At 36.9% G+C, this 27,445-nt stretch overlaps 1 protein-coding gene across 1 annotated transcript; it reads right to left on the bottom strand.

Annotated features, from left to right (window-relative positions):
- Nucleotides 1-4,495: 4,495 nt before the first annotated feature.
- On the bottom strand, nt 4,496-27,214 carry LOC139718462 (uncharacterized). Its single transcript, XM_071629934.1, has 16 exons — nt 27,182-27,214; nt 17,368-17,495; nt 16,922-16,984; nt 15,593-15,648; nt 14,283-14,487; nt 12,781-12,975; nt 11,884-12,084; nt 11,323-11,529; nt 10,892-10,989; nt 10,281-10,305; nt 9,078-9,163; nt 8,417-8,584; nt 7,616-7,832; nt 6,717-6,902; nt 6,325-6,434; nt 4,496-5,772 (listed from the first exon to the last, which is right to left on the bottom strand). Exons 2-16 carry the CDS (start codon nt 17,420-17,422, stop codon nt 5,599-5,601), a joined length of 2,046 nt encoding a protein of 681 aa, XP_071486035.1. The 5' UTR covers nt 17,423-17,495; nt 27,182-27,214; the 3' UTR covers nt 4,496-5,598.
- Nucleotides 27,215-27,445: the final 231 nt, after the last annotated feature.

Genomic DNA, 27,445 nt, shown 5'->3' on the forward strand with positions numbered 1-27,445 from the left:
AGAATTTTTGTCCCCGCCGAACGAGTTCGAGCAGGGGACTATGAAACGGGCTCCGTACGTGTGTGTGTCCGTGTGTCCGTCCGTCCGTGAGTCCGTCCGTCCGTCCGTGTGTCCGTGTGTCCGTGTGTGCGTCCGTGTGTGATCAAAATCTTCAATTTGCTACTTCTCTGTCATTTATGAGCCAATTTTGATTCTGTTTGCTTTATATGATAGCACTACATGGGAGCTTTGAAACTTCTACACAGAATTTCAGTCGTGACCTTTGACCTTGACCTTTGACCTATATTGTACATTTTGCTACAAAATGCTACTCCTTCGCCATTTCTAACCCGATTTCGATTCCGTTTGCTTTATGTGATGGCACTAGGTGAGGGCTTCAAAACTTCTACACAGAATTTTGACCTTTGACTTCTTTGACCTTTGACCTTGATTTTTTGACCTATATTGTACATTTTGCTACAAAATGCTACTCCTTCGCCATTTCTAACCCGATTTCGATTCCGTTTGCTTTATGTGATGGCACTAGGTGAGGGCTTCAAAACTTCTACACAGAATTTTGACCTTTGACTTCTTTGACCTTTGACCTTGATTTTTGACCTATATTGTACATTTTGCTACGAAATGCTACTCCTTCGCCATTTTTAACCCGATTTCGATTCCATTTGCTTTATATGATGGCACTAGTTGAGGGCTTCAAAACTTCTACACAGAATTTTGACCTTTGACTTCTTTGACCTTTGACCTTGATTTTTGACCTATATTGTGCATTTTGCTACAGAATGCTACTCCTGCGCCATTTCTAACCCGATTTCGATTCCGTTTGCTTTATGTGATAGCACTAAGTGAGGGCTTCAAAACTTCTACACAGAATTTTGACCTTTGTCTTCTTTGACCTTTGACCTTGATTTTTGACCTATATTGTACATTGGCTACAAAATGCTACTCCTTCGCCATTTCTAACCCAATTTCGATTCCATTTGCTTTATGTGATGGCACTAGGTGAGGGCTTCAAAACTTCTACACAGAATTTTGACCTTTGACTTCTTTGACCTTTGACCTTGATTTTTTACCTATATTGCACATTTTGTTACAAAATGCTACTTCCGGCGGGGACATATGTTACGCACCGCGTAATTTCTACTTTTCCTTGTTTTTTTTTTTGCTTCAAAGTCAAGACGTGATACGTAAAATGATGTGACAACGCCATGTTTTCTGTAAAATGCGTAGCTCCGTGAACGAAGAAATAAAATGATGCTAGACGTATGTGTTTCGATTCTTGTTTAATATTCAGAAGAATATATTCGAACAGGGGCTTTTGCGGTCTGAAATATACGTTCGTGATAGGTCTGATTACGTTTTCTTGCCAAAAGTATAGTACTCTTTAATTTTTCTTTGTGATGCAACCGTAGCCTGCTTGTGACGTAATGACGCTACCGCTCCTCGACGGATTGGCAGTACTGTCTCTGCATGTTTCTACCATTGCTGGTGCTATTTTCGTAGTGGTTCTTTATCACAGAAGACTAAAGAAAAGAGTAGCAGGGAAAGAGATCATACCTTTACGCCTGTGCTAGACCTCGAGCGAATTATGTGATTTTTAAAGGTAATTTAAAGGTGGAGGTGTTAGGCCGAGTGGATAAGGGCGCACGTTTCTGAATCGCGTGAGCGTGATTTTGGTTCGTGGGTTCGAGCCCCACAAAGCCCGACACGTTTGTTCTTCAGCAAGGCACTTTATCCACATTGCTGCTCTCCACCCAGGAGTATAAATGGGTGTCCGGTAGGATGAGAATGTTTATGTTGGTTGATCAGCATGTGCGCATCTTTAAAATGGCGACTGGCTGGAATGCTCCCCAGAGAGTGGAGAGTGAGCACTGTCAGTGCTGGCGAGAAATAAGGAATAAGGTATCCAGACACCGGGGTAATAATAGTATGTATGCGCTTTGAGCACTCTACAGAGTGGATTTAGCGCAATGTAAATTCATATCATTATTATTATTATTATTATCATTATTATTATTATTATTATTATTATTCAAAAGTTGAATTATATCTTGTAATGTTATCGGAAACGAGGGAATAGAAACCATACTGAATTCAGGTGTGGTAACTGTCGCCCATACTCAAATGGTCGATTTGAAAACATACCCAGAGCAAACATACTCTACGACTACATTTTTTTTGTTGTTGTTGGTGGTGGTGGTGGTGGTGTTGTTGCCATTTCGGTGCTATTGTAGACAATTAAATGTATCGTTATATTGTTTGATGTCATGTTTTCTCACTGGAAAAGCTGAAATTAGTTTATCACAACAGCATGCGGTAGTACTTTGAAGATGTTATTGTAACCCTAACAGTACCCTGTCTACCCTTGCCAAGTTCTCCAAGATGATTTTGTCACAGTTTAAAACATTATCATTGACATCATTAAGCATGTTGTTTACCACCCTTTGGGTAGCCGCAGTATCCTACACAGTGCAGAATGTGCAGTGCACCGTATTACGAATTTTAATATCGTATTTCATTTATATCTTGTAGTTTTATACTCCTCTCGTATTTCGCATACTCCGTAAAGCATTTACAAAACTGGTTTACTTATATCTTATATATTTGATATGACGTTTTCTCATATCTTGTAGTTATTATACTCTCGCTGTATTGCAGCATCTTTCATATTAAACACAAATTAGATCAAAGTTAAGAAATTACAAAAATCAAAGACTTTTTTCTTTTTAGTATACAACATTCCGATTGAGAGGGCACATTCGTTACAATGGCGCATAAAATGGCAATTCTGAAATCCGCAATATATATGGATAAAAGAAGACAAATAAGATCCTACATGGTGTCCAGCGTAGTAACTCAAGTGAATTGTAAAAGCACCACATGTTCGTTAATTCGTGGATTCAGAGCACAACAAATATTAAATGAATGCGGGGATAGCGTAATTTTTCTCATTTCTCTTAGTTCCTGACCGTTTCGGGATAAGACAATGATAACAGGGAACCTCCACGAACCGAGAAGACCTTTTCATTTGTCACAGAAGTATTATACAAGATAAGTGTTCCATGTCATTGCTAAGGTCTTACATTAGAGGAAACGCATGTTTATGTTTATACTGCCAATAATGAAAATGCACGGTATCGTGTGACCAAGGCACAAGTAAAGTCGCATTATCGAATATCCACGTTTGCTGTGTAGTCTACGTTTGCCGCGAAAAAGAAATTAAAAATGGGCAGATGTGTGATACATTGATTCGTTCAATGTCGTTTTTAATTAAGGACACAAAACCCAACTATAGATGTGGATTGAGTGAAAGCAGCAATATTAGCTGAACACATCAGTGAAAGTTTCAGAAAAATGGGACAATCCTTTCAAAAGTTATGAATTTTTAAAATCTTCCGTCATTGCTGGATAAGGAGATTACTACACTTCATGACATCATTATGGACAATAATATAAAAAAAATAAAGGGTAATTCCACAAAATCTCATTTTTCATGCAAAGTACACAATCTATCGTCTTATTACTGACATATTAAGTAATGTTATTCCTCCTGCTTTTCGAAAGAGGTAAGTCAAGTGCTTTTTTACTACGCTAGAAAAGTTAAAATGATATTCATAACATTATACATTATAGGAGAAACGATGAAATATAACAAAAAATAACTAATTACTGTTACATGTATTTCTCCATTTATTACCAAGTGTTATTATCATGTTTGTTTGAAAAACAAGCAAAGGCACTTGACAAGGAGCTCAGCTGGTCTTGCGCATTTTAGATTCCCGTACATTGTTACGATTGACTTAGTGATAATTCTCCAAACACGGCAACATTAATTGGTGGCAACGCATACACATTAACAGTATGTATAAATTGAATTGTCATTAAGAATCAAAAGCATTAGGGCAAAAATCCCAAGACATTCATCCCAAATCAGTCAATGTACAGGACAGGTGACTGCCGTCGATTATTTACAATATTTTGGTAAAAACAGAAACCTTTAACCACCACCAACAGAACAGAGAAGAATTACTTTTACACCATTGCATACCAATTCCTTTAAAATGGTTTTCTTTCGTTTTGTTTGTAAGATGCAAATTATGAGTATAGAATATGCATCGAAAGTTACACTTTCGTAGACTTAAGACTTTTCTCAACAAGAAAGGCATGAAATAAACTCTTCTCTCATTATTCTTTCATATTCATAATGTTTCTCTTTATCAGTATCTCGTTCGTTCAACTTCCTGTTCTTAACATCACATTTCCAAACATACACGTATTTATGATAATAATGATATAGAATAATATAAAATCTACAGTACTGGTCTAAATTCATCTTTCCCCTCGTGATGTGTGATTTATGTGAACACTTCTTCACACACAAACATACATATGATGGAAGATATATATATTTTACAGGGCCTACATATACATATAATCGTATATATTCATATATTTAATATATATTTATGTAATTATATAGGCAGAAGCTTTGGGTTCTTCTAAACTGCTCACCATGAAACCGTTGAACGATTCCTTTTGAAATCTCTATTTTCTGCATATTTGCATATTTGGTAACTGTCAAGGTAAAGTGTAGGGAGAAGATTTTGTCACGGGAAATTGATGATGAATATATCTGGCTGACCTTAGTTTGACACAACCATTGTCAACAAAAGGATGTAAATCAGTTCGTCTTAAAATATTTGATATCGCATAACTAGATGCGCACCAAATACGAGAAAATATCGCTAAGACCAAGAACACTGAAGAATGAGATACAAGCTAGTAGTGACATATGCAGGAATTTCTTTCGTATCCCGTTCGGTTAGCTATTCACATGTATACCCTGGACCCATATTACGCACACTCACACTCACATACACATACACACAGGATACACAATAAACACACATACATACCCATGGCTACAACCAAAATACAGGCATATATATCCATGAACAGGAATCCTGAACCCAAGGATTTCCTAATAGGAGCACCCCATTCCTAGATAAAAGGGAAAAATATTAAAAAGTTCCATGAACTTGCCCTGTTAGGTGTCAATAGCACTTTGTTATATGTACTCACTCTCGCACAAGCAACATAACAGCTTAAGTTCCCAGAAAACTAAACTCATAGAATTGAAATTTCATTTATCAAAAATATCCTACATTTAAAAATTATTATTAAGCTAATCTTATACGAGTGCAAATAACTTTTTCATGACTTTTCTGTGTTCAAGGAAATATGAAAACATTTTTTTTCACCAGTTCCAGCTGAAATATGCTTTCACAGTGTTAAGCAATAGTACTCTTTTTCATTCTAATAAGTTAAGTTTGACTTTCTAACGTGACGTCTGCATGTAGAAAATCTGTTTGACTTCATTTACAAATTTCTAGTGAAGTGTACATCGACTTCAGTATCATCTCCTTCGAGATATTTGCCCCTCGAGTTTTAGAAATGCCATCGACCAGTATTCTTTTCCTGACCAAAATCCACTATTTTGGCCAGGAAATGCAGAAAGCTGTAGGTTATAACGAAGAATTGTTAGTGGTGAGGAAATGAGCTCGCAGCTCGAGGAGCTAGCTAGCCTCGCTTCAAGACGTCTCAAACTTGGATGAGTAACTCGTCATCATCTTCGCAAAGCTGAAGACTATCCTCGAGAGGGCGCTCTTCACATTTGGGCATGAAGTAGATGTGTCGGCAAATGCCCTGCTTGATGATCTGTGGCGGTTGTACAAAGTTGAGCGTGCGCACATCTTTGGCCACGCGCCTTGTAACCTGGAGGTCGGAAGGGAGGGAAAACGGGACTTTAAGAGAAGTTACGATACCAAAGTATTCAAATAATCTAATGTGTAAAGTACACCTTTCACTGTTATTGTCTTTCTTTTTGGTCATATTTTACACTAATTAATAAAAAAATACATAAATGCCATTGCATGAAGAAAGACAAAATAAACTTCTCAACAAGTCTTGTGATCGACAAATGATTTATTGATCTGAATTCTCAATGTCCCATCTATCGCACATGGTATCCTAGGATACTAGATATGAAATCAAAGGAAGCTACTTATTTCAATGAAAAGATGATACATGAGAAGGGCGTTAAGTTGCCGTGAACACTATTGGCAACTTAGTGACAACTAAACGCCCTTCTCATTATCATCAGACGATACGCTAATACTTGAATAATGATCACGAGAAAACTTAAGGGTATAATCTTTACAACAGACATCTTGAATCAGTCAATACATGCAATAATGTTTGTTGATTTTGCCAGCACTCGCCCAGTCAACTGATGAAATTAGTCACGATATATCATTACTCTCATACCCCAGTCATGATGGCGTCCAGGTCATCGGAGTGCGCCCTCAGGAGAATTTCCTCGGACAGGACTTGGACGAACCAAGAACCATTCACCCCAGGCCTCATCGAGAAATACTCTGTCATAGAGTGAGAATTAGCATCAAAGTAGGTCGAGAGGCAGAATTTCGAAATCAGAGCGGACAAATTTGAAATACCTATAGAATCTGGAACATGAACACTTAAATAGCTGATTATAGAGATTAATCCGAACGATATCATTAAATGATTTGTTTAGTCTAAGAGTTTTCTTTCAATTATCATTAGCGTTTTGTTTGTACATTGTGGTAATGACAGCTTGATATGCAACCGCTGAGAGAGACAGAAAAAAAAAAACGGTTTAAAAGTCACGTGGTACTCACTCTCCAGGTCGGCGTGCACGATGTAGTTGTCTCCACCCTCACGTAGGAACCCGTCCGTCTCGCACAGATTGCCGGCGGACTCGCGGAGAGCCAGGTCCTCTCCGGAGGGTTTTTCTCCCGAAGCAGCTGCCTGATTGAGCGAGTTCTGGAGCATAGCGCCGCCTACGATTTCTTGTTGGCTTATATCTGAAACAAAGAAATAATGAGATATTCGGTCAGCTACGGTAGGAATAAGTATTAATCATAGATTATCATTTTTTTTTTTTTCATTACTTATCGTTGTCTTACTTAGTATAATTATATCACCATCATTATTGTTACCATTACTGGGAAAATCGACGTCATGATCGCTTTGGCCCGAGGTTGGCCCTCCTAGTGCCCATCTCAATACATCTGAGCCCCAAAGCGATGAAGTATAACAGTAGCAATAATCATCTTCCCAAAACAGGTTCAGTGAGTGACTATAGGCCTACATGCAGAACTGGTAGTCAGACTGATATACAACTATAATATAACCGGCTGATCATAAATCAATCCACCTTAACCTGACGATCCAAAATTATTATGATCGACATTGATATAATTTCGACATTATCGAACATCAGTAACTTAATCTACTCTGGGTTTTCATGTCAGTTCGTTGAGCAAACAACAACAACAACAACAACAGAAAAAAAGACTGGTTGCATGATAATTATGTCGAATACCTTACTACTATCAATGTCTGGCTGTTAAGGCTTTCTAAATTACTTTTGATTAAAAGTTTTCAAATACCAAATTTTTCAATTACAAGTACCCTTACAAAGATCTTAACTTTTGTCTCTGTTTTGTTGTTTGATTGCGTGGCGTCTGCTGCTAGATTTTTTTTTTACTGCTTTTATTTGAATTTTCTTATTTACCCCAAGGGACTGTCTGGAGAAAGATGATTTTCGGTTTGTTCTGGAGTACGGCGCAGTTCTCCGCCGAGAAATTGTCCTTGATATCGTCGATGCTGACGAAGTTGCCGTCGGTTCCGACCACTCCCTGATCGTTGCCCGTCGTCATCAGGTACAGCACCAAGGAAGTGTGGCTCGCTTCGATACGGAGGATGAGTTCGCTTAACGCCGTTTTCAGTTGCTACACGTCAGGAAAAAGGGTTGATGTTTACTATCAGTTTTGAAATTGATGTTAACTGTGATCATTGTTCATCATGGCAAACACGCACCGTGTGGTTATTTTTCCCACGTTCGAAAAAAACCCAGCAAATTACAGAAACAAAAATCACAAAGTACCACATGAAAGCGTAAAAGCGTCTAGAATAATTAACAAATAGAAATCGTAAAAAGAACAAATTATTTATGTATGTGTGTTTACATTATTATGATGAATGTGGAAAACAGGTACATAGTATAGCAAAGTGAGCCTAGCAGACTCAAAAAGATAAACAAATTACACAACACATACAGACAAACAAACAAACCTGCGATGGACTTTATGAAATTACCGCAAGTTTGTACGGCGTATGCATTACGACACGAGTAACCTGGAAACTGTTTTGTTACTTATCGACTGTGGATTTGCATGAAACGAACTGTAAACAAGCGCTTTGAAGTACGAATCCCATCCAGAGCTCACTTACATGTTAGGAGACAGAGAAGGGATTGCAAGTTAATACAGAGGTTTTATGCCATATAGGACAGCCTATAGAGAACTTTACTTACTTCCGATGTTAGACTCTCGCAAACTTCAGGTTGGTAGCCCAGCTCCCGAAACACGTGACGCACGTTCGTGACGTCAATATAAGAGCCCGCCCTCAGATTCCCTCCGGGAAAGTTGTTATTGTTTAGGATGAACGCAATACCTTTCTTGGGATGGGACATGTCATAACTCTAAAAGGGGAGAATAGGGTGAAGAAATCAAATCGCTTTTCAGAATGCCATTTCAATTACTGTAAACGAGTTCAAAGGGAGGGGGTTAAATGTAACTTGCAAAACCTCATTGAAAACTTAGAAAAACAACATTTCAGTAAAACCAAGTTCTCTTTTCATCAGGTAAACGTGCAACATGTCAATTCCATATGCAAATAAGACGTTGCCCCGAGGCGAGTATCTCTTCGGGGAATAGACTGAGGCACAAGAGGCGCTGACGTCATCATCGCCACTAATTTGCATATGCAAATTGTACCTAATGAGAAGTTCGACGCTTCTACCACTACACCTGGGGGGGGGGGGGTTAATGATGTTACTCAGTTTATTCAAAGTTGTTGACTTGAGCAAGGAGAGGCCATTACTGAAGAGATTCTCGCAGCCTTTGCCTTTCTAAATTGGTATTTTACTTTATATCATAACTGAATAAAACGGATGGTGAGTTATATCTCTTTACCTCTAGTGTGTTCAGCTGCCCCGGGCATGGGTCCGTTTTTCGCACCTTGTGATGCATGTAGTAGCCGTCATTATCGGGACACACGCCTTGTGAAATGAAAAGAAAAATTGATGTAAGAAGAAGACAGTACGCTCGTAAATTTATCGATCTGTTAACAGGAATATTGCTCTTACAACTTTAGCACTTTCACAGGGAGTGTATAACAATAAAAGCATGTTACTTTTTGAGGAGTATCTTACGTACATTTAGATATGTAATGGAACATTTTTTTTAGTACTTTGCACGGCAGATCATTAGCATCCTAGACTAGAGTCTGTCAAAATGGTTTTATCAATACTTGAGCGAAGATGTCTTCTGAGAAATGAACACAGTCAAAACATCTAAATAAACATGATAACAGGGCAGTGAAATATACTCTCAAACGTGCTAAACAAAATGTATAATGACAACTGCATTGCGGAGTAATGGCAACATCGAAAATGGATGCATTCGTTGTTACGGAGATTCTTTTTTTTTTAAGATTTTACTTAAATATTCTCAATATTGTTGTTTTGCTAGCAACTTCACCTACACCTATATCAAAAAACAGAACCGGTCAAAGAGTTTTAACCAGGAAATGTGACTATATGGCAACTGTGTGGAAACCACTGATCGCTGGAGTACGAAAACAGAACTAAAACAGTCAGGACATTCACACCTTTTAGAGTCCATTTACATCTTCTCCAAAGTTGAGATTTTCCTTACAATGATGAGATAAATTACTGATATATCATGTTGCGTCTGCAAAGAAGAACACTTTTTTAAAGAGAAACTGGGGAAAAAAAAGGTGTGACATGTCGCTTCCGCTGCTCTTCCCAGATTAAAAGGGAACATTGTCTAATCGAGGAAGATTTGCGACTATGTTCCTCATGATAATGAAACAATGACATTTTTTCACTTTTTATCAGCAAAACATCGGTGTAACTACGTGACATAAATTTATTTGTCGTCATGGTCAAAGGATACCACGCTTTATGAACTTGCTAAATACTCCATCACAGCATTATCATATTTTGCGAGGAATCTACATATTCCATATTGCATTGATCTGGTTCTAGACATCACTTTAATTCAAACACTTTGTAACTACAATGTACTAAGGATTGGGTATTCTGTGACACATGACATTCTAAAGAGTTTTATATTTATGAACGTTGTTCTTACCTTTGTACATGTCTTTATTGCCACTCTGTTGAGTTGAATCAGAATGAGATGTTATGGAAATTAATTGCACTGTTTGCTATTTTCTGTTGTTCCTAAGAACTTCTTCGCATGCCTTTTGACATAAATTTGTTATCCAGCGCAAAAAAGGTGTTAATACATCTACACTTGGTGGTTTTTATTCGTCCTTATTTGCAGTGAAAGAGGATATTAGGCCCCACACAAACATGGTAGTAATAACATTGGCAACATGATTATCGAGATTCTTTTGCAGCATATATATAGATGTATATATATATATATATATATATATATATATATACTTTTCGCCCGAATTTAGGTAATATAACGTTTACCTAATCACAAGTTCGCTCTAAAGCGTGTAAGCGTTTAAATATAATGTTGTATTTGATGCAATATCAAAGCATATAAAGAAAAAGTAGTCAATTAGAATTGAGCTCTTGCTTCCATAACACCATACTTTCTACTGGTAAGACATAGAAGATGACATTACACGATGCCTCTTTTCACCGTAAGTAATCAGAAACTAAACAAATTAAACAAATAATCAGAAAGATAGGAAAGTTAAACTCCCTGCATCAAGGTCATCGTACCTTACTTTTCTTCCTCCAGTGTCTTCCGGCGACAAATAGAATAAATGAAAATACAACAGCGATGACTGGTGCAATGATGTACAATGGATGAATTTTGCCTGCAGAGGATGAAAATACGATAGTTAGGAAATAACATGCAATTAGGAGACTGCAACAGTGAGTGAGATGTCTATTTTCATAATACTAATTTCGAGAAGACCTCATGAAATAACAAGGACTAAATAATGAATGAGGCTTCCGCAGTTTGACATGTTTTCTCGTTTATATTGTTTCATTCGGATTTCAAGAGTCGACGTGAAAGATGTTTTCATTACACTTCTACTTTCTTTTAACCCTTACCGTTCCGCAAAGATTTGAAAACCTGCGAAACTTGTCATTGATGCGAAAATGCACATCACGCTTTGGATTGAGTTTACCATGAATGTACCGACCTTTTGCAGTATCTCCTTGAGAGTGGTGTTTTATCTCCGTCGCTCGTTTAGAGGATGCCTCAAGGGTCGTAACCATGACAACGGAGGAAGAAGGCGTTGGAGAAGGCGGGGAAGTGACTGCATCTGTGAATGGCTTTGATCCTGTGACGGGCTTCAGTTGCGTTGTTTTTCCCGCTGCTGCAGATGTTGGTGTGGTTGGAGCTTTGTCTAACATATGGATTATGGGAGAAAAATGGACAGTTGCTGTGTTCATCATGGAGGAAATATCTAGAGTTGCAACAATTCGCAACAAGTGAGTTTGATACCAGTTTCTTGACTCAACTTATTATTGATCTAGTGCTCTGCATGCATATTATCTTGTCTTTGCCTTTATTGTGTCTGCAACGCAGCTGTGACGGGAATTTTCGCAAAAGTGCAAAGTGGTCTCTCTCTAGAGCTACATTATGGGCAGCTATGCTTGAATGATGACATTTAATGATGTTATTACCATCGTTTACAGAAATTATTATCATAACAGTCATTTTATATTCACTATCGTTTATATAAGAAACTTTATCATACCTTGTCGTTGGCAGTAAGGCAGTTGCCACGAAAGGCGCCCGTCGCTGCGGCACGTGATCTGTGCTCGGCCAATCAGCGTGTAGCCGGGATCGCATTTGAAATTGCACGTGGCGCCCGCGTCGATCCAGTCATCTGGAAGACAGAGGCCGTCGGTGGTCCCGAGACCCTCTGTGAAATCCGGTGGGAGCTTGCATCGCCTCGCTGGGAGATTACCGAGAAAACAGTCAAAGTGAATTTCCTACGTAACTGCGAATATACTGCGGTAATATACTTCCTGGTAAGAAGTGCGAGTTTTTGTCAAACACAGGTTAGATTGAAGTTGATACTAATACTATATGAGCGATATTTCTGATATCATTCATTCCATTAGAACAAGAAAGCGTAAACATTTATTAAAATCAGTTACGAATTAAATGTCCTTTTGAGGCTTTTTATTTGAAAAAAAGATATCTTTCAAATGTCTTTAGGTTCATATACACAAAATCACAATGTCACACTTACGCACACAAAAAAAGAGAAATCTTGGTTTTCCTTGCAGTTGCCATAGACTCGGGTCTTCTTTTTTTTTCTGATCATGAACTTGTTCTACATGCTATGGGTAAAAGTCTACACACATAGATTTACCTGTACAGACACACACTCCTACGCCCAATATCAATTAGGCCTTGCGTTCCTCAGCGTTATTTACCAAGTTAAGAAATCTTACTTTCATGAAGCATACTTGTTTATCTTTTCAATCTAGAGGATTGCATTAGATTATGTTCGTTATTTTGGATAGCCTTTCATTTCATTACGTTTGCGAATATAAGCCATTTTTCTTCTTCCTTTTTTTTTAGGAGAGGGTGGTGTCTAAGTTGTTTGATTTCGTCATACATATAGACTAATCAGTCGCCATACCTTGGCAAGTTGGAATGCTTGAGACGAAAGTCTCGTTGTCACAGCACTTTACGGAAGACTCGCCCACTAGCTGATCGGAAGGACTAACGCAGGTGAAGTGACACGTGCTTCCACACGGTACGCTCCCGCCAGGCATGCAGCTTGGGTCCGTGGAAGAGATAGTGGATGGGAGGTGGTCGACGGAGCATGAAGTACCTTGCAGCGAGAAAAGTGCGAGATAGGTAGATGGGTAAAAGGGCTTTTGCTAAACAGTCGGGTCGCGGGCGCGGCAGAACTGAAAGAGTTTCGTTAAACTTGGAAATGTAGAAAATTACAGAATTTGAGGAAGTTTTTCTCAGAAGTTTCAAGCAAAATCCATATTTGTCGCAATCTCATTATGAAAATGACTTCAGGTTCTGATGACATCGCTGGAGAACTCTCTCAGAAGTTTGCAAAGAAAGCAAGCATTGTGAAAAAAAAAACACGAACTAGTCACTCAGATAAAATTCCCCTTTAAAGTTGTCATTAAATTGTTACCTTGTTACAACACGAAAATAAGTGAATACCATTGTCACTGCTTGTTTTGTTTCATTTCTCTGCAAAAGGGTAAATATTTGTTTACAGGGGATGTGAAAATTTACAAGCCGATTACTTCCTTACCTTCTCATGTTTGCATACGCGCGTATTAAAGGGACATGGACCCATGATCTCAAGAGGGCGTTGTTGAATGCCGTGATTTATTTATTTATCACAAAGATTGACGATGTTAATTCACAGTACATAACTTTCGGTTGAAATAAGCGTCCCGGAAGAGTACTGCGTGTGTTTTCATTCATACAGGTTCAATAGTCGTTCATGATTCGCTGTATATACGTACGCGTACGTGTTGGACTGGACCGATCATTTCGATATTTTGAAGATCCAGTCCAGATCTAGTCTCAAAGTTGACTACTATGCACCAATCATACACTACAAGCAAGTTTCTGTGGCTAGCTAGCAGGCAAACCTTGTCTCTCATGAATACATATCTAGTATAGGGGAACAAGCCAGCTAAAACCACAGCCAAATGAAGACAGTAATTGAGATTTGCATTTTTTAGACCATTTTCGACATACCGTACGAATCCGTTTTATTAGGACTTCACGAGCACGGCAGAATGGGACGCGTGGTTTATGCAACAGCGTCCTCTGGAGTTGTGGGTCTGTTTCACTTTAATCTTTTTATTCTCCCCCCCCCCCCAAAGGAAATGTATTTCCTCTCAGATGTTAATGACATTGCCATAATTCTGTGTTTGTTTCATTAACATTATCTTTTTTTAATCTGTCATTTAGACATTAAGTGGAGTTTTAATTTATCCGACCGGACAACATTATAGCAAACCTACAAACTGTTACATGACCATCCTACAGTAATCGGGGAAAGACGGCGATTTCACTAGTGAAATGAAGAAAAAATGTGAAGACGAAAAAAAAAAGGCAAAATAATGTGATCTCGCAGACGTCACTTCCGGCTGCCTGTCCTACCTTTGATGTATCCAAGGTCATTCAGATGCTCTACCAAATAGTCGGCGCCCTTCTCTGCCGCTTCATGGATACTATCGGCATGCCTAGCGACGCACGCTATCCTTGTCAGTGTGTCTGTCACCTTAGCGTCGTACACCCATGGATCTTTGAAGCTGTGAACTCGACCGTGCGCAATATACCTTATCCGTCGACAACATCTGTATACCTGGGGAAAGATCATCATTAGTCGGCAAAACATACCCTTGCATTTAAATTTGTAGTAATCCACTTACCAAAGGAATGGTAATAAGTTTAACTCATCCGTATTGATGGTGATTAAAAGGGCAACAATATTTCACATTGGCTTTTCATCAAAATACGTCAATATTTCCTCACAAGATTTAACAACCCTAAGCAGGTAAATTTAAAAAAAGAGCAAATCTGAATGTCAGAAATTACAGCATCTCAGAAATCACTTCTTAACTGATCAATAACGGAGGTGAAATTGACCGCAATCACATATTCAAAGTAAATGGGGTGATCTTTTTTCTTTCTTTTTTTTTGTGAGGCATAGTGAATAAGACTCCCGACTCCCAAACGGAGGACCCGAGTTCCATTCTTGCCCAGTGCCTTGGAAAAGATGTTTTAACCAACAGTGTCCCTCTCGACCCAGGTGTATAAATGGATACCTGGCATCCCTATAGGATAATGACAATGGCAGGGCCCAGTCTGGTAGAACAGTGGCAACACTGAAGAAGCCACCTTTGACTAAGAAGACATTATTATCATTATCATTACTACTATTATTATGTCCTCTTATTCTCACTTCTCTCAAAGAAACTGAAAATAGACAGTAATAAAACTAACTGCTTGCGACAATAAATTTGGCAAATTGCAGGCCCTCCTATAAAAAAGGAAATATTATAGCTAAATCATTGCAGCTTTGGAAGAAGGTGATGCTGCAGTCATATCACTATGTATAGATCACGTACATGTTGTATACGAGATGGTAATTTTCAAGATGAGGGTAGAATTTATTCTACCTGAAGTCATTTTGAAGAATTTAGTAAATTTTGGTATCAAAGCCAGTGTGAAGATTTGTGGCGCGAGGACGTCATCATCTTATTTGATTTGCAAGAGTAATTTTGACCAGTATCTCTTTTATGAAAATGAATTAAACTGCCTTACCGAATGTGTATTATCTTTTAATGTTTAGCCCGGATAGCGTTTTAATATTGCTCTGTTTATTTCTGATTTTATTCCAAAGACATAGAACATTGACACGAATTCATCCCAAGAGGAAAGAAAATTCCATTCTTGATTTCTCTTACCTCTCCAACATGTGCAACATCCAGATATGTGCTCTCGTCAAATCTGTCGATTTCGGCTGGATAACAAAATTAATTGAACACACAGAATTCTACTTCAAATCGGCAATATTGACGTGTATCTAAACAAAAACAAATGTCGCTCCTCCTTGAGTAAATGCCAGTTTGTTGGGAACTGCCTCGACTTCAGATATGATTGGAAATTACTTTCACAATAATCAAAACAAAATAAGTGTTACATTCGATCGCTACAATCTGGACGAAATGCAGCGTTACAAAAATAACGAGTAGGCTTACTAACCAGATTTAAAAAGGAACAATGACAATATTTTGACTATACCTCTGTCATTGTGGATAACGTCAAACTTTGTGTGTTTTTTTTACATTGAAAAAAAGCTGCCTCTAGATGAAACAATGTGGTTGATTATCAGCGATACAAAAATGAAGGAAAATAACAAGAACACCCACCATGCCCACTTGCCCCAACTAAAAATGACCATCACAGAGTTATCTCAAAATTGGGGGATTTGATTAGATTTGGTTTGATTTGATTCATTTTCTGTATGGCATATCATCTACAATTCTATCCTTGTTTTTTTTTTCCAGTAATGTCATCAAACATAATATATACATTTGCTTTTACGCTTTTACGCTTGCTTTTACGCAGGCCCCATCATATTTCTTTTTTCGCATTAAGACCTTATAGTTTAACTCGCATGTATATAGAGCTTGTGTTTATACCAAGACAAACTTTTGAACATTCCGGTGAAGCTCCGTTTAAATTATGTTCTGTGTAATTTTCGTATTTATAAACTTTGTTGTGATATATGTGAGAAATATGAAAATAAATTGAAATTAAATGTAATATACATATGGTACTACACGCTGTCTGGTTGCTACAATTTCACTAATTTTTGTTACACTGCATACATCTGTGACATCGTTACGGGCGATACAAATTACCATTCAGAATGTAATTTGTATTCATAATGTTTCTATCAATCGTTAAAATCGAATGTTTCGGTAATGAAAATGGCAGGGGAGCAGTCCCGACACTATAGAGGCTATTCTGTTATCTTTACTGAGGTGTGAAATACCAAATTTGAACTATCAACTTTATTGTTTAAAGTGCCGTTATCACTATCATCATTATTAGCATCAGTTGATATTAGGGTCAACGTTATCATTATCAATATTGTGTCAAAGATAGTGACGATTGTTATTATATTCATCAGTGACGTTATCATCAATATCGTCATCATACGCCGAAATCTACAATTATATGGTAACAGTTCTTGAAACTGCAGCTGGAAAACTTATCTTCCGACTTACCTTCAGTGCAACGGGATTTGGCAACGGCGGATGATACCTCGGGTGAAGCTTCCACAATATAACCTTTACATGAAGATTTAGATAAAAGATTTTTTAAAAAATCATAGACATGATTACGCACCTTTATGTACGTCTTAGTCAAATGAATGTACATTTATTCTGTATTACAAATGTTTATCAGACTATATAGAAATATGATAGATATATCATATTACTACGTAACGTGAATTTGGCTTGGCCACGTACGTGGGCGATACTACATTGAAAACAAGAAGTCATAACCAGTTAAAAAAAAAGGTCGAAAGCTCGGCATCACTAAAGGCAATAAGTGGACTCCTGCAATGTCCGTGACTGTGTATATGTGGCAGTTTTGACTGGTATTAATCAGCGTGAAAGAATTTAGATATCTAACACATCTAATCTTTAATGACAAAAAAAAAACTTACCATTGTAGACACATGTCCACACCGTGAACATGGTGACGAAGGAACGTATTCTCATCTTGAGTGGGTAAAATACTGTCTTGGGCACGTACAGAGTGGAAGTTAACGAACTATGAACGTCAGTGTTTGTTCTAAAAGAGAGGAAAACAGAGAGAAAAGGATTGTTATCCATTACATGATGACGCTATGCATCTAAAAGAAAAGAGTGGCAAAAAGTAATGTGTTTACAGTGACTAATTTCCTGCTCTAAAAAGATAATATGTAATCTTTGAAGCAAACGGTTTTATGAACGATATCTAATTGTGATTATGACTGATAATATTAAAAGTTTGTGAAGCGCCTTTTCCAAGAAAAAAAAGAAACCTCGAATGTTTGGAATTTGCTTTCTCAATATAGTACCTATGACTGCTATCACGAAGAAACGTCGAAGGTCTCACTGAAATGAATGAGATCTGTCACTGAAACTGGTCAAAGAAACCGACCGGCCCACCAGCGCGACTGTAGGTTTGTGTTTATGGCAGCCTGTCCGATAACTTAGTCACTCCCACAATGGATTTTACTAGGTCCATGCTCCCACAAAGGCCAACCCACACAACAGATATGGAAAGTTGGTGTGAACTCAATGTCACAGCAGCGCATTTTTTCTTGTGCCAACTGAAATGATGACAATCAACCTATTTGGGTGAGAGATCAGTTCCGTTTTTAAAGGTGAACGTATATGCGCGGTTATGGATGATATTGCGGAGGATTCCATGTGGCAATGCCACATATATGTCATGTTAACACTTTAGTTTCTGTGCCAGGGACTTTGGACAGTATGTGCGACGCTTTGGGGTTTTCTGTGCCAATCGTCACTCAGAGCACACACAGGATATTATGCTAGAAAGCCTGACCAGGGAGCTTTAATCCATAATACTCATGGACACTTGAGGAAAGGAAGTCGAATAGAGTTTTAACGAACTCCGTGGTTCTGATATTATCTAATGTTTATTTGTTATATGCGGGGAAAAGATCTGTGTTTTAAAAGTGCTGCATGACCGTACCGAACGTGTGAATGCAGGGCAAATCACGAGTTCTGCAAGGTCCATGCATTGTGAAATTTCCCTTGTTTCGTTCTCGTTGATAGAGGAAATACCCGCGCGTCTGAGTTGGGACACAAAAGCGAAATGCTTCGTTCGGAGTAAGACGCGAATACTAAGTCCCACGTAGCGGCGTCCTCCGCACAAATTGCGGAAGTAGGCTCAAAATAAATGACTGAAGTTCACTCGGCCAGTCAACAACACTCAACCTCGCCTAAATCGGCATTAGTTTGCACGAGTCAAAAACCTGGATATCTAAAGTCCAAGGAAAATACTACCTCAGATGGATATTAACATTATTTTCATCAGACAAACTACAGCTCAGAAAGCGTATTTCTTGTTAAATCCAGTCTCCATTCAGCTCTGTAAAGATATTATTTTCGCCGACATAAACAGGTTGTGTGATATCCAAATCATAAACTGAAGCTTCCTGAAAATTGTTGTCATTTATTATAGTTTCAATTTGTGCAATTTTGCAAGTGCTCTGAACTTAATGGGAATATCTTAGTGAATATTCATATATTGTAGGCCTGTTGTGTACGTTTTTATTTTCTTATTCACGTAAGACAAAGGCTCTTCTCTGGATTTCAAATTTAAATTCAAATTCAGATGATTTTATTTCCATAAACAGAGTAGTATACTAGAGAACAAAATATTTCAGAGAATTTCGAATCACGCAAGTTTCAACAAAATGTGGACACATCTATAGTGATATCAACTTTGTATTTCGATAAATAAACAAGTAAGCAAATACAATTTTATTTTTTTAACTGTATATTGAAAAGAGGAATTCACAAGAGAAGTAAAGCTTGTAATTTTTGTGAATTACTCTGGGAGATCAGGTCATCTCAAGATCCGTCATGGATTCCATGTATGAAAATTTTGATATCATGACGTCAGCGAAACAGACGGAAAGAAAGGACTATAACAAGGACAAGAACAAAGCAAGGACGGAACAGGCAGGAAAACAAACTAAAGATAGGCATAACAAAGGAAGAAAGGGAAGCAAAAACAAATACAGGTTTTTACGAAAAGTCGCCATGGCATGGGTAGAAACTTGAAATTCCAAAGAAAAAAGCCAAATAATGAAACACAAACTCTTCATATTTAAAAAATACTTATTATTTGATAATTTATTTGTTTGTTTTAGTGAGGAAGACAAAATATTTTTTCAGCTTTGATTTAAAAGAAGGAAAAGTCAGAGCATCTTTAAGAGTGTTGTCAATGCTGTTCCAGAATCTCGGGCCAATGAAAACGAATGTGTTTTGGGCAAGAATTGTTCTTAATAATGGTAAATGATATTTACTGGAACGTCGAGTGGGATAATATTGTGAACCGTATTGTTGCGACGAAAAATTTGATCAAATATTTGTTGTAGACTGATATTATTGTATTCAAACATAAATTGTCCCAGCTGAAATAAATATAATTCAAATCATTTACCTTTAACAATTTATTATATCAAAACAAATTCTCTTTATGAGCACGAGGATTTAAGTTGAAAATTATTCTCAATGACTTTTTTTGAAGTAATATTTTTTTCCTAAAAGAAATTGAAGTGTGTTGCTCCACAATAACATTCCATAATTCAAATACGGGAAAATCAAAATAGAGTAAAGCATAATTAATGTGGAAGATGGTAACATAATATTCAAGTCTATCGATTACACCTACACTACGTGAAATTGTTTTACAGATAACATTAACATGAGCTTTCCATGCAAGTTTGTTATCCACATAAATACCAAGAAATGCTATTCTATTAACTTGCTCAAGAGAAATATTATCAATAAACATATTACCAGGCAATATTTCTAATGCATTACTAAAATATTATAAATCTAGATTTAGCGGTATTAAGAGAAAGTCTATTGGCCTTAATCCAATGTGAAACTTCTATTAATTCTGAGTTCAGGGTACGGAGGAGAATATGAAGATTAGGGTGAGCGAAAAACAGATCAGAATCATCAATCAAAAGATCTGTGAAAATCGTTATTAATCGTATAAATTATAAAAAGTAGTGGGCCAAGCAGACTTCCTTGTGGAAGACCGCAATCTATATCTAACGTTGGAGAGTTTATGTTTTTAAAAGCCACAAATTGTTTTCTGTTAGATAGGTAGCTCCTTAACCACTCCAAGGCCTTCCCACGAATTCCACAATGAAATAATTTCCTGAGTAGTATTTCAGTGTTGATGGTGTCAAAGGCCTTGGAGAAGTCCAGGAAGATACCTACCATATGACAAAACCTATCTAACGCTGGTGTTGCTTTTTCTATAACAAACGAAAGTAGAGCATGTGATGTGCTATGGTTTTCACGAAAACAAAATTGTGAATCAGTAAATACCTGATTTGCTTGACAAAATCTAATACATATAATTCTTTCTAGAACCTTTGACATACTTGTGAGTAATGAAATGGGCCGATATTTGTTAACATCACTTTTATATCCCTTTTTAAACACTAGAACAACTTTAGCTTTTTTCATATTGTCAGGTACAACACCAGTAGAGATAGATAAGTTAAAGATATGAACAAGGGGATCGACAACATATGCAATAATACTTTTCAGTAAATAGTTATCCATGCCATCAAAACCAGAACTTTTCTTATCATGAAGATCACATACAATCTCAAACACTTCTTCTCTATGAGTTGATACAAAAAAAAAAGATATTGAATTGCGGTTAGGCACACCTAAGAAGTCACTAAATATTTTTCGCGTCGGTTGAACATTCCGCGCTAAATTTTTACCAATTGAAGAGAAATACACATGAAAAATTTCAGCTATCAATTGACTTCTCACTGAAAACATTACCCCATCTTATTTCTGAAATCTTAGAAATATTTTCAGGTATATTCAATGCGTCTTTAATAACTCTCCATGTATTTTTCATGTCATCAAGTTGATTTGTGTAATATCTCCTCTTTTTTTATTCGAAGAGCTTTTGTAAGAATGTTCTTATAATTGAAGTATGTATGATTTCGAAGTTGACTGAACTAAATTTTGTAAAACGAATCATTGAAACATCAATCTGTTTTTAGATTGCACATAACATGCACGATGCATACATGTAAGTGTAATCCTTATCATAATCATCATAAAATTATCATACATTACAGTCACTTAAAAAGTGCACTGTCGCATTCGAATTTACGTCTTCGTATCCATAGGAGAAACGCCCACTGCAGTTGAAAGTTAATCCGAAAAGAAGTTTTCTTAGCACAACAATGAAATGAAATAAAATGAAAAATATCTAAGTCAAGAACATTTTGAAGTTTCGCTATTTTTTTTTTTAAGGAAACAGTTCTTGAACAGTCAATATGAATATGCAAATAGTGAGGTGGTGATCAGAAAAGAAATTCAAAAGAACAATTTGAAATTTCAAGTTTTTCATTCAAAAGCAATTACGTCCCAGTCTCATATCCTGATATATCTATCTGATCCTTAATCTGAAGTTATTCAGCCAGGAATAGCACCATGTTTTACACTTTGACAACAGAAACAGTAATTTTTCGTCATTCTGTTGTACACAGTCAATGGAAAATTCCAAGGTGATGACATTAACAACTCACTCATTAGCATATTATATATATCAACTGTACGAGAAATGTTCTGCATAAATTTGGGAAACCGCATAATTTCATAACTTCCCTAATACTTGTCCTATTTTCATCAAACTGTCACTTGTTGTACTTGTAAAATTTTACTCTTTTTTATCGGACTAACTTATAACTGGACTGGAATTCCTCTTTAGGCAAGCGGTTAGGGGATTGATATAAGTTAACAAATGAATGAATCGAATTCGCTTCTTTTTCTTTAGCACAACAGTACATGAGGAGAAGCTCTATGCCATGTTCCGTATAATACCAAAGATAGAATACAATTCAATTTCGTTACACTCTGCCAACAATGAATGCATATGCAAATCAGATTAGCTTATGACGTCATCCCTTAAAGTTCTCCTTTCGGCATGCTCATGAATCTTGCGTTCTTTAGATAAATTCAAAAGGAGAAAATTCATATTTCTTTCAGGACCGAATCATCCTAGAGTAAGTAATGGTCCAGCAATTGTTTCTTCTTTAAGAAGGATGTTGTGTTTGCTTTTCTACCGGCTGTTGGTTTGATCCAGAGCTTTTATGCACAAAACGATAGGAAACTTGGAAAGCCATACCATTGCCTCAAAATATTTGCATATGCGATTAGCTTTGTTCTCATCATAAAGACGTCTAGAGGTTCTTAAGGCTTTCTCTGATTTGTTTGTGGGGCTTTATTCGTGTGTTTTTTTCCTTGTATGATAACCGTGGAAAGAACACAGTGTCCCACAGTGTGAAACGCAATGTGAAACAGTGTAAACACATTGTGAACACAGTGTGAAATCTCTTCACACTGTTAAATTCCAGCGTTTTAACAATGTGAACACAGTGGAATCATCAGTTCACCGTGTGGAACAGAACACTGCACTCTGTGAAAAACTACACCACAGTGTGAAATCATCTTCACACTGTTAAAGATGAGCGTTTTCACATTGTCAACTATGCTAACACGTTGTGAACACACTGTGAGACACTGTGTTTTTTCTAGTAGAGATGTTTATCGGGGAATGTGTGAAACTTATTAGGATGGTGGAGGAAACTAATCTCCACCACGCATATTCAGATAACATTGACAAAACCTAGTAACTTTCCATCAGTCCTGCAGTAATTGGTCTATTAGAGCGATGTTGAAACGGAATCATTCGAAACATGGTCTCTAAAGAGGCAAGATCTCTTTATGGACTCGTATATATACGTATATCCCATAACGTGTAATGTGGTTTCGCTTCCATCATGTCGCGTTGCGAAATTGAGAGTTCGGGTGCTCTGAAGAAAACCCCATCTGTTGTCCCGTTTTTAAAGCGGTAAAAAATTAAAGAGCAATACTTCGCCTTGTCCACGTTGACTTTCCTATATAGAATATAATTAAGATAATAGAAAGCTTTCTTAATTCAAGAAAATCGGACACGCAATTAAAAAAGTTGTAAGAATTCTAAAGCACACATTGTTCGCCGAATAGGAGTTTTCGTAGCAAGCACAAAATGCAAATGAGATGAGATGATGATGATGTCACCAACTCACAGCTTCCCCATTGGTTCGTGCGAACAGAAAAAAAAAACCAAACATTAAAATCTGTCGGTTGATATTACAGCAGCAACAACCCTTGTCCTCTAAAAGTCCATCATAGATGGATTGTGCAATATAACACTCGATGAAATCAAGTTTTCCTTTTTTGATTCTATTTCAAAAGGGCAAAATTAAGAGAAATAAGTGGGTATTAACTTCGGGATTTCGAGGCCATGGCATCATTACTTCATTTAAGTTTAATATAGCATTACTATTGATGTCACTTTCATTGTCAATGACAACAATCACGTGAGACTTCAACACTCCATATACCTTCCTTCTCTTAGGTTAGACTTTGATGAAGCTACTTCCTTATGTTTTCAAAGTTACTCTGTCTATTTCAGGCAACTCAAACGTGAATTGGGTTTTAGGAGCTGAAATAAGCCACTTTCATATTATATCACAATTCACGGCTGTTTCTCCCGTTTTCTCACCTGAACATAAACCCTACAGTGAACAATTTGCAACAGTACAAACAAAATGAAGGCAGCATCTGGCAATGTTGTTGTTATGTCGGGAAAGACTAGCAATTTTAGATTCATGTAGAAGGGGCTGTATAATAGTATGTCAATGTTACTTATTATGCTTGAAGAGTGACAGAAGGCTTAAAGATACCCCCAATTTGGCAAAGCATATAGCTGAATAAAATGATAACGATATTGAAAACAGCACTGATAATAGTAATAATAAAAGACGTAAATTTAAAACGTATATATGAATTAACGACATTAATGTTGGCGTTTCATTGTATTCAAATTGTAATTTCATACACTGTTCAGCCGAACGAAGATGTCAGGATGTATAGGGTTTCATCAGAACCTGAAGTTAAAAAGTGACGAAATTTTAAAGTTTGCCATGTTTTAATAATTTCGCAATAAAGCGCAAAATATAAATAGAGAGATATCACTATTTTTTTCGATAAACTATAACTGTAACGGTTTAGTATAAAAACAATTTTATCATAACTACTGTTCACATTTTGTATATTATAATACTTAATGTTGATTATAGTGAGTAACATTTTACATTGGTTGTGTCTATCCCTAACTCAAATTTCGGAACTATTTTGAAGCACTAAAGCTGGATTTTTGTTTTATCTGCAAATGGTAAATAATGCCTTTAATTAACGTTTCTAATTGTTTATGTCTACCATAATGTTTGAACATGGTACAAATGGCACTTTAAGTAGAGAAGAAGTATATACCTGGAATGATTTTGAATCACCCGTAATCATGTTTCTGCTTACCCGTAGGCCCCCTATAGACCTTACCAATAGCAAAACTCACTTGTTGTGTACTATCATTATTTTTCCCTTGTGTCATGAACCTGGAATTCATGGAATCGTCTTTATCGATTTCTGAATTTTGAAATGTGGATGATCATCAGGGGACCGTTTCATGAAACTTTTCGTCAGTGATTTACACTGACAACTGATAAAAGCTACTGAAATCCTTGCGTCTGATTGGCTGATAGCAAATTTGTCGGTGAAAACCTCCGACGAACTCGTTGATGAAACGCCCCCCAGAAGAAGGATGGGGCGAATATATAGGTAGATAGATAGATAGATAGATAAAAAATAGTGGATTGGGAGAATCTGTGGCCGTGGCCTTTGTCACACAACCACATGTGACCATTTTACCACGGCGGAGAATATTCCTAATTCATTTATTGCGCTTATAATTTGATCAGGGTTATTGTTTCTCTTCAAAGGAATATGTTTGTTTTTTTTTTTCCTACAGAAGGTTAATCTGATATCTGTGCAGTCGATCAGATAGCAAAGTCCTATATTATTTGGTGAAAAAAAACTATAAAAGATGTGGTTTTATGCAAAGTTGAACCTATATTTATTACAGTGTACAGGGAATAATTAATAAAGGACCTATGAGCTTGAGTGAATAGTATCATCACCTACTGTTGCAATACATGTATGATATACAATATATATAATACATGTGTGTGTGTGTGTGTGTGTGTGTGTGTGTGTGTGTGTTACTGGTAGCATTCTTTGAAGCTCCCCATCAAAATATGTAAATAGGAATTAAAAATATATATATAACAGGAAGGGTTTACAGCGTGATGCTTCAACGTCAATGAAACCGAAATATGAATTCCCGCTTGGTTATGCTTTTTAAAGGCCCCGAGTTGTTGCCTATTTCTAACCCACAAAGTTATTCATTTCCTTGACTGCTATTTCGTAATTCAGTTTTCTCGTTCGTATACAGTATGTCCCCAAAAAATTACAATCCACTTTTGATTGATAACATTTTGATTGATAACACCAATATGATTAACCGTCTAAATGCTACTTCAGGGTCTTAAAATAATAACATCTTAGCTCTATTTTGCAGAAAGCCCCATTCAGTTTGGTTAAGCGGTCACAGAGAAATGTGGATTGTTGTAAAGCATGTTGTGAGTCTGATTCTTCCAAGTTTAGCACTTGGATGCTCTTCGAAGTGCAAATTAATGTGTGAACACAATAGACAGAACTTGGAAGGAAGAGATTTTTGACATGCTCTACAAAATTCCTCCTTTCTCTTTGACCACTGAAGCAAATCGAATGGGGTTTTCTGTAAGATGTGGGCAATGAGTTGAAGTTTCATACCCTGAAATTGTATTTGGATTGATTCACTATTTTAAAGCTATCGTTGCGGAGGGTAACGTTGTATTTTTTTTTTTTACATACGGTATATAAGATGTTTGGTTCTTTGTACTACCGAGTCTGAGTATAAATCCTGGATGATTGCAAACAAACTACAATCTGCCATGACAAGCATTCCTATATCCCAAGGTCTATCATGAAAACTAAAAAACCTCTTATAGACATTTTCCAAATATGAAAATTCAAGGGTGGTCTATTCATCATGGGAAAAAAAAAGCTTCAAGTTTTATTAGCTGGAATATATGTATATGTATACATAGTCCAGCTAATATATTGAATAGCTTGTCCACGTGTTGGCGTGATAATAAGATAGATAACAAAACTGGAACAAAGTTCATGCTGTATTCACCAACAATTTATTCCCACACACAAATTTTCGAGCGATTCGCTCTTTTAACACTTGAGAAAGAGCGAATCGCTCGAAAATTTGTGTGCGGAAAATAAAGTGTTGGTGAATACAGCATAAACTTGGTTCCATCAGGTTTGTTCTTGATCTTTATATATATATATATATATATATATTGATATATTGATATATATATATATATATATATATATATATATATATATATTAATATATATATATATATATATATATATATATATATATATATATATATATTGATATATATATTGATATATAACACGTATATATGAGTCTTGTTTTCTGGGAAGTCAACAGAGTTGTTGATATTCCACAGTGGGAGAAGGACTCTCAAAAACGAATAGCTATACGACCATAATACAGTAATACAGTGCATCCAATTCTGGGGGTCGACAACAGTTCTTGCAGCTAGTTGTCTGAGTATAATAGGCCTTTAGCTATCACTCCGGGTATATCACGATGTACCAGAAGGCAGTGACAATGTGTGACATAAACGCACATTTCCACATGAAGAGGAAATGTCGTGGACTTACCCCAATCAACGTGCACCAACGGCCGATCCTTTCTGGAGATTGTGCGTGGAGAAATATCTGCAGCTTGCTTGTGGTGAACATCGGCACTGCTAGCTGCAATTTCAAAGGAGTTAGCGCAATATTGGTTTCACGCAACCGGGATGGGGAGGGGGGGGGGGAGGTGGAGTGCTCAACTAGGACATTTTGGCTGTTGAACTTCCTGAATTGTTTCTGTACACAGCCCGGTTGCGTTGGTCACACATACATCGAGACGAAAGCATCTGT

The sequence above is a fragment of the Diadema antillarum genome, unplaced genomic scaffold (genome assembly GCF_040938485.1).
Source record: "Diadema antillarum isolate AM-2024a unplaced genomic scaffold, OU_Dant_1.0 scf00000095, whole genome shotgun sequence".
Lineage (NCBI taxonomy): Eukaryota > Metazoa > Echinodermata > Echinoidea > Diadematoida > Diadematidae > Diadema > Diadema antillarum.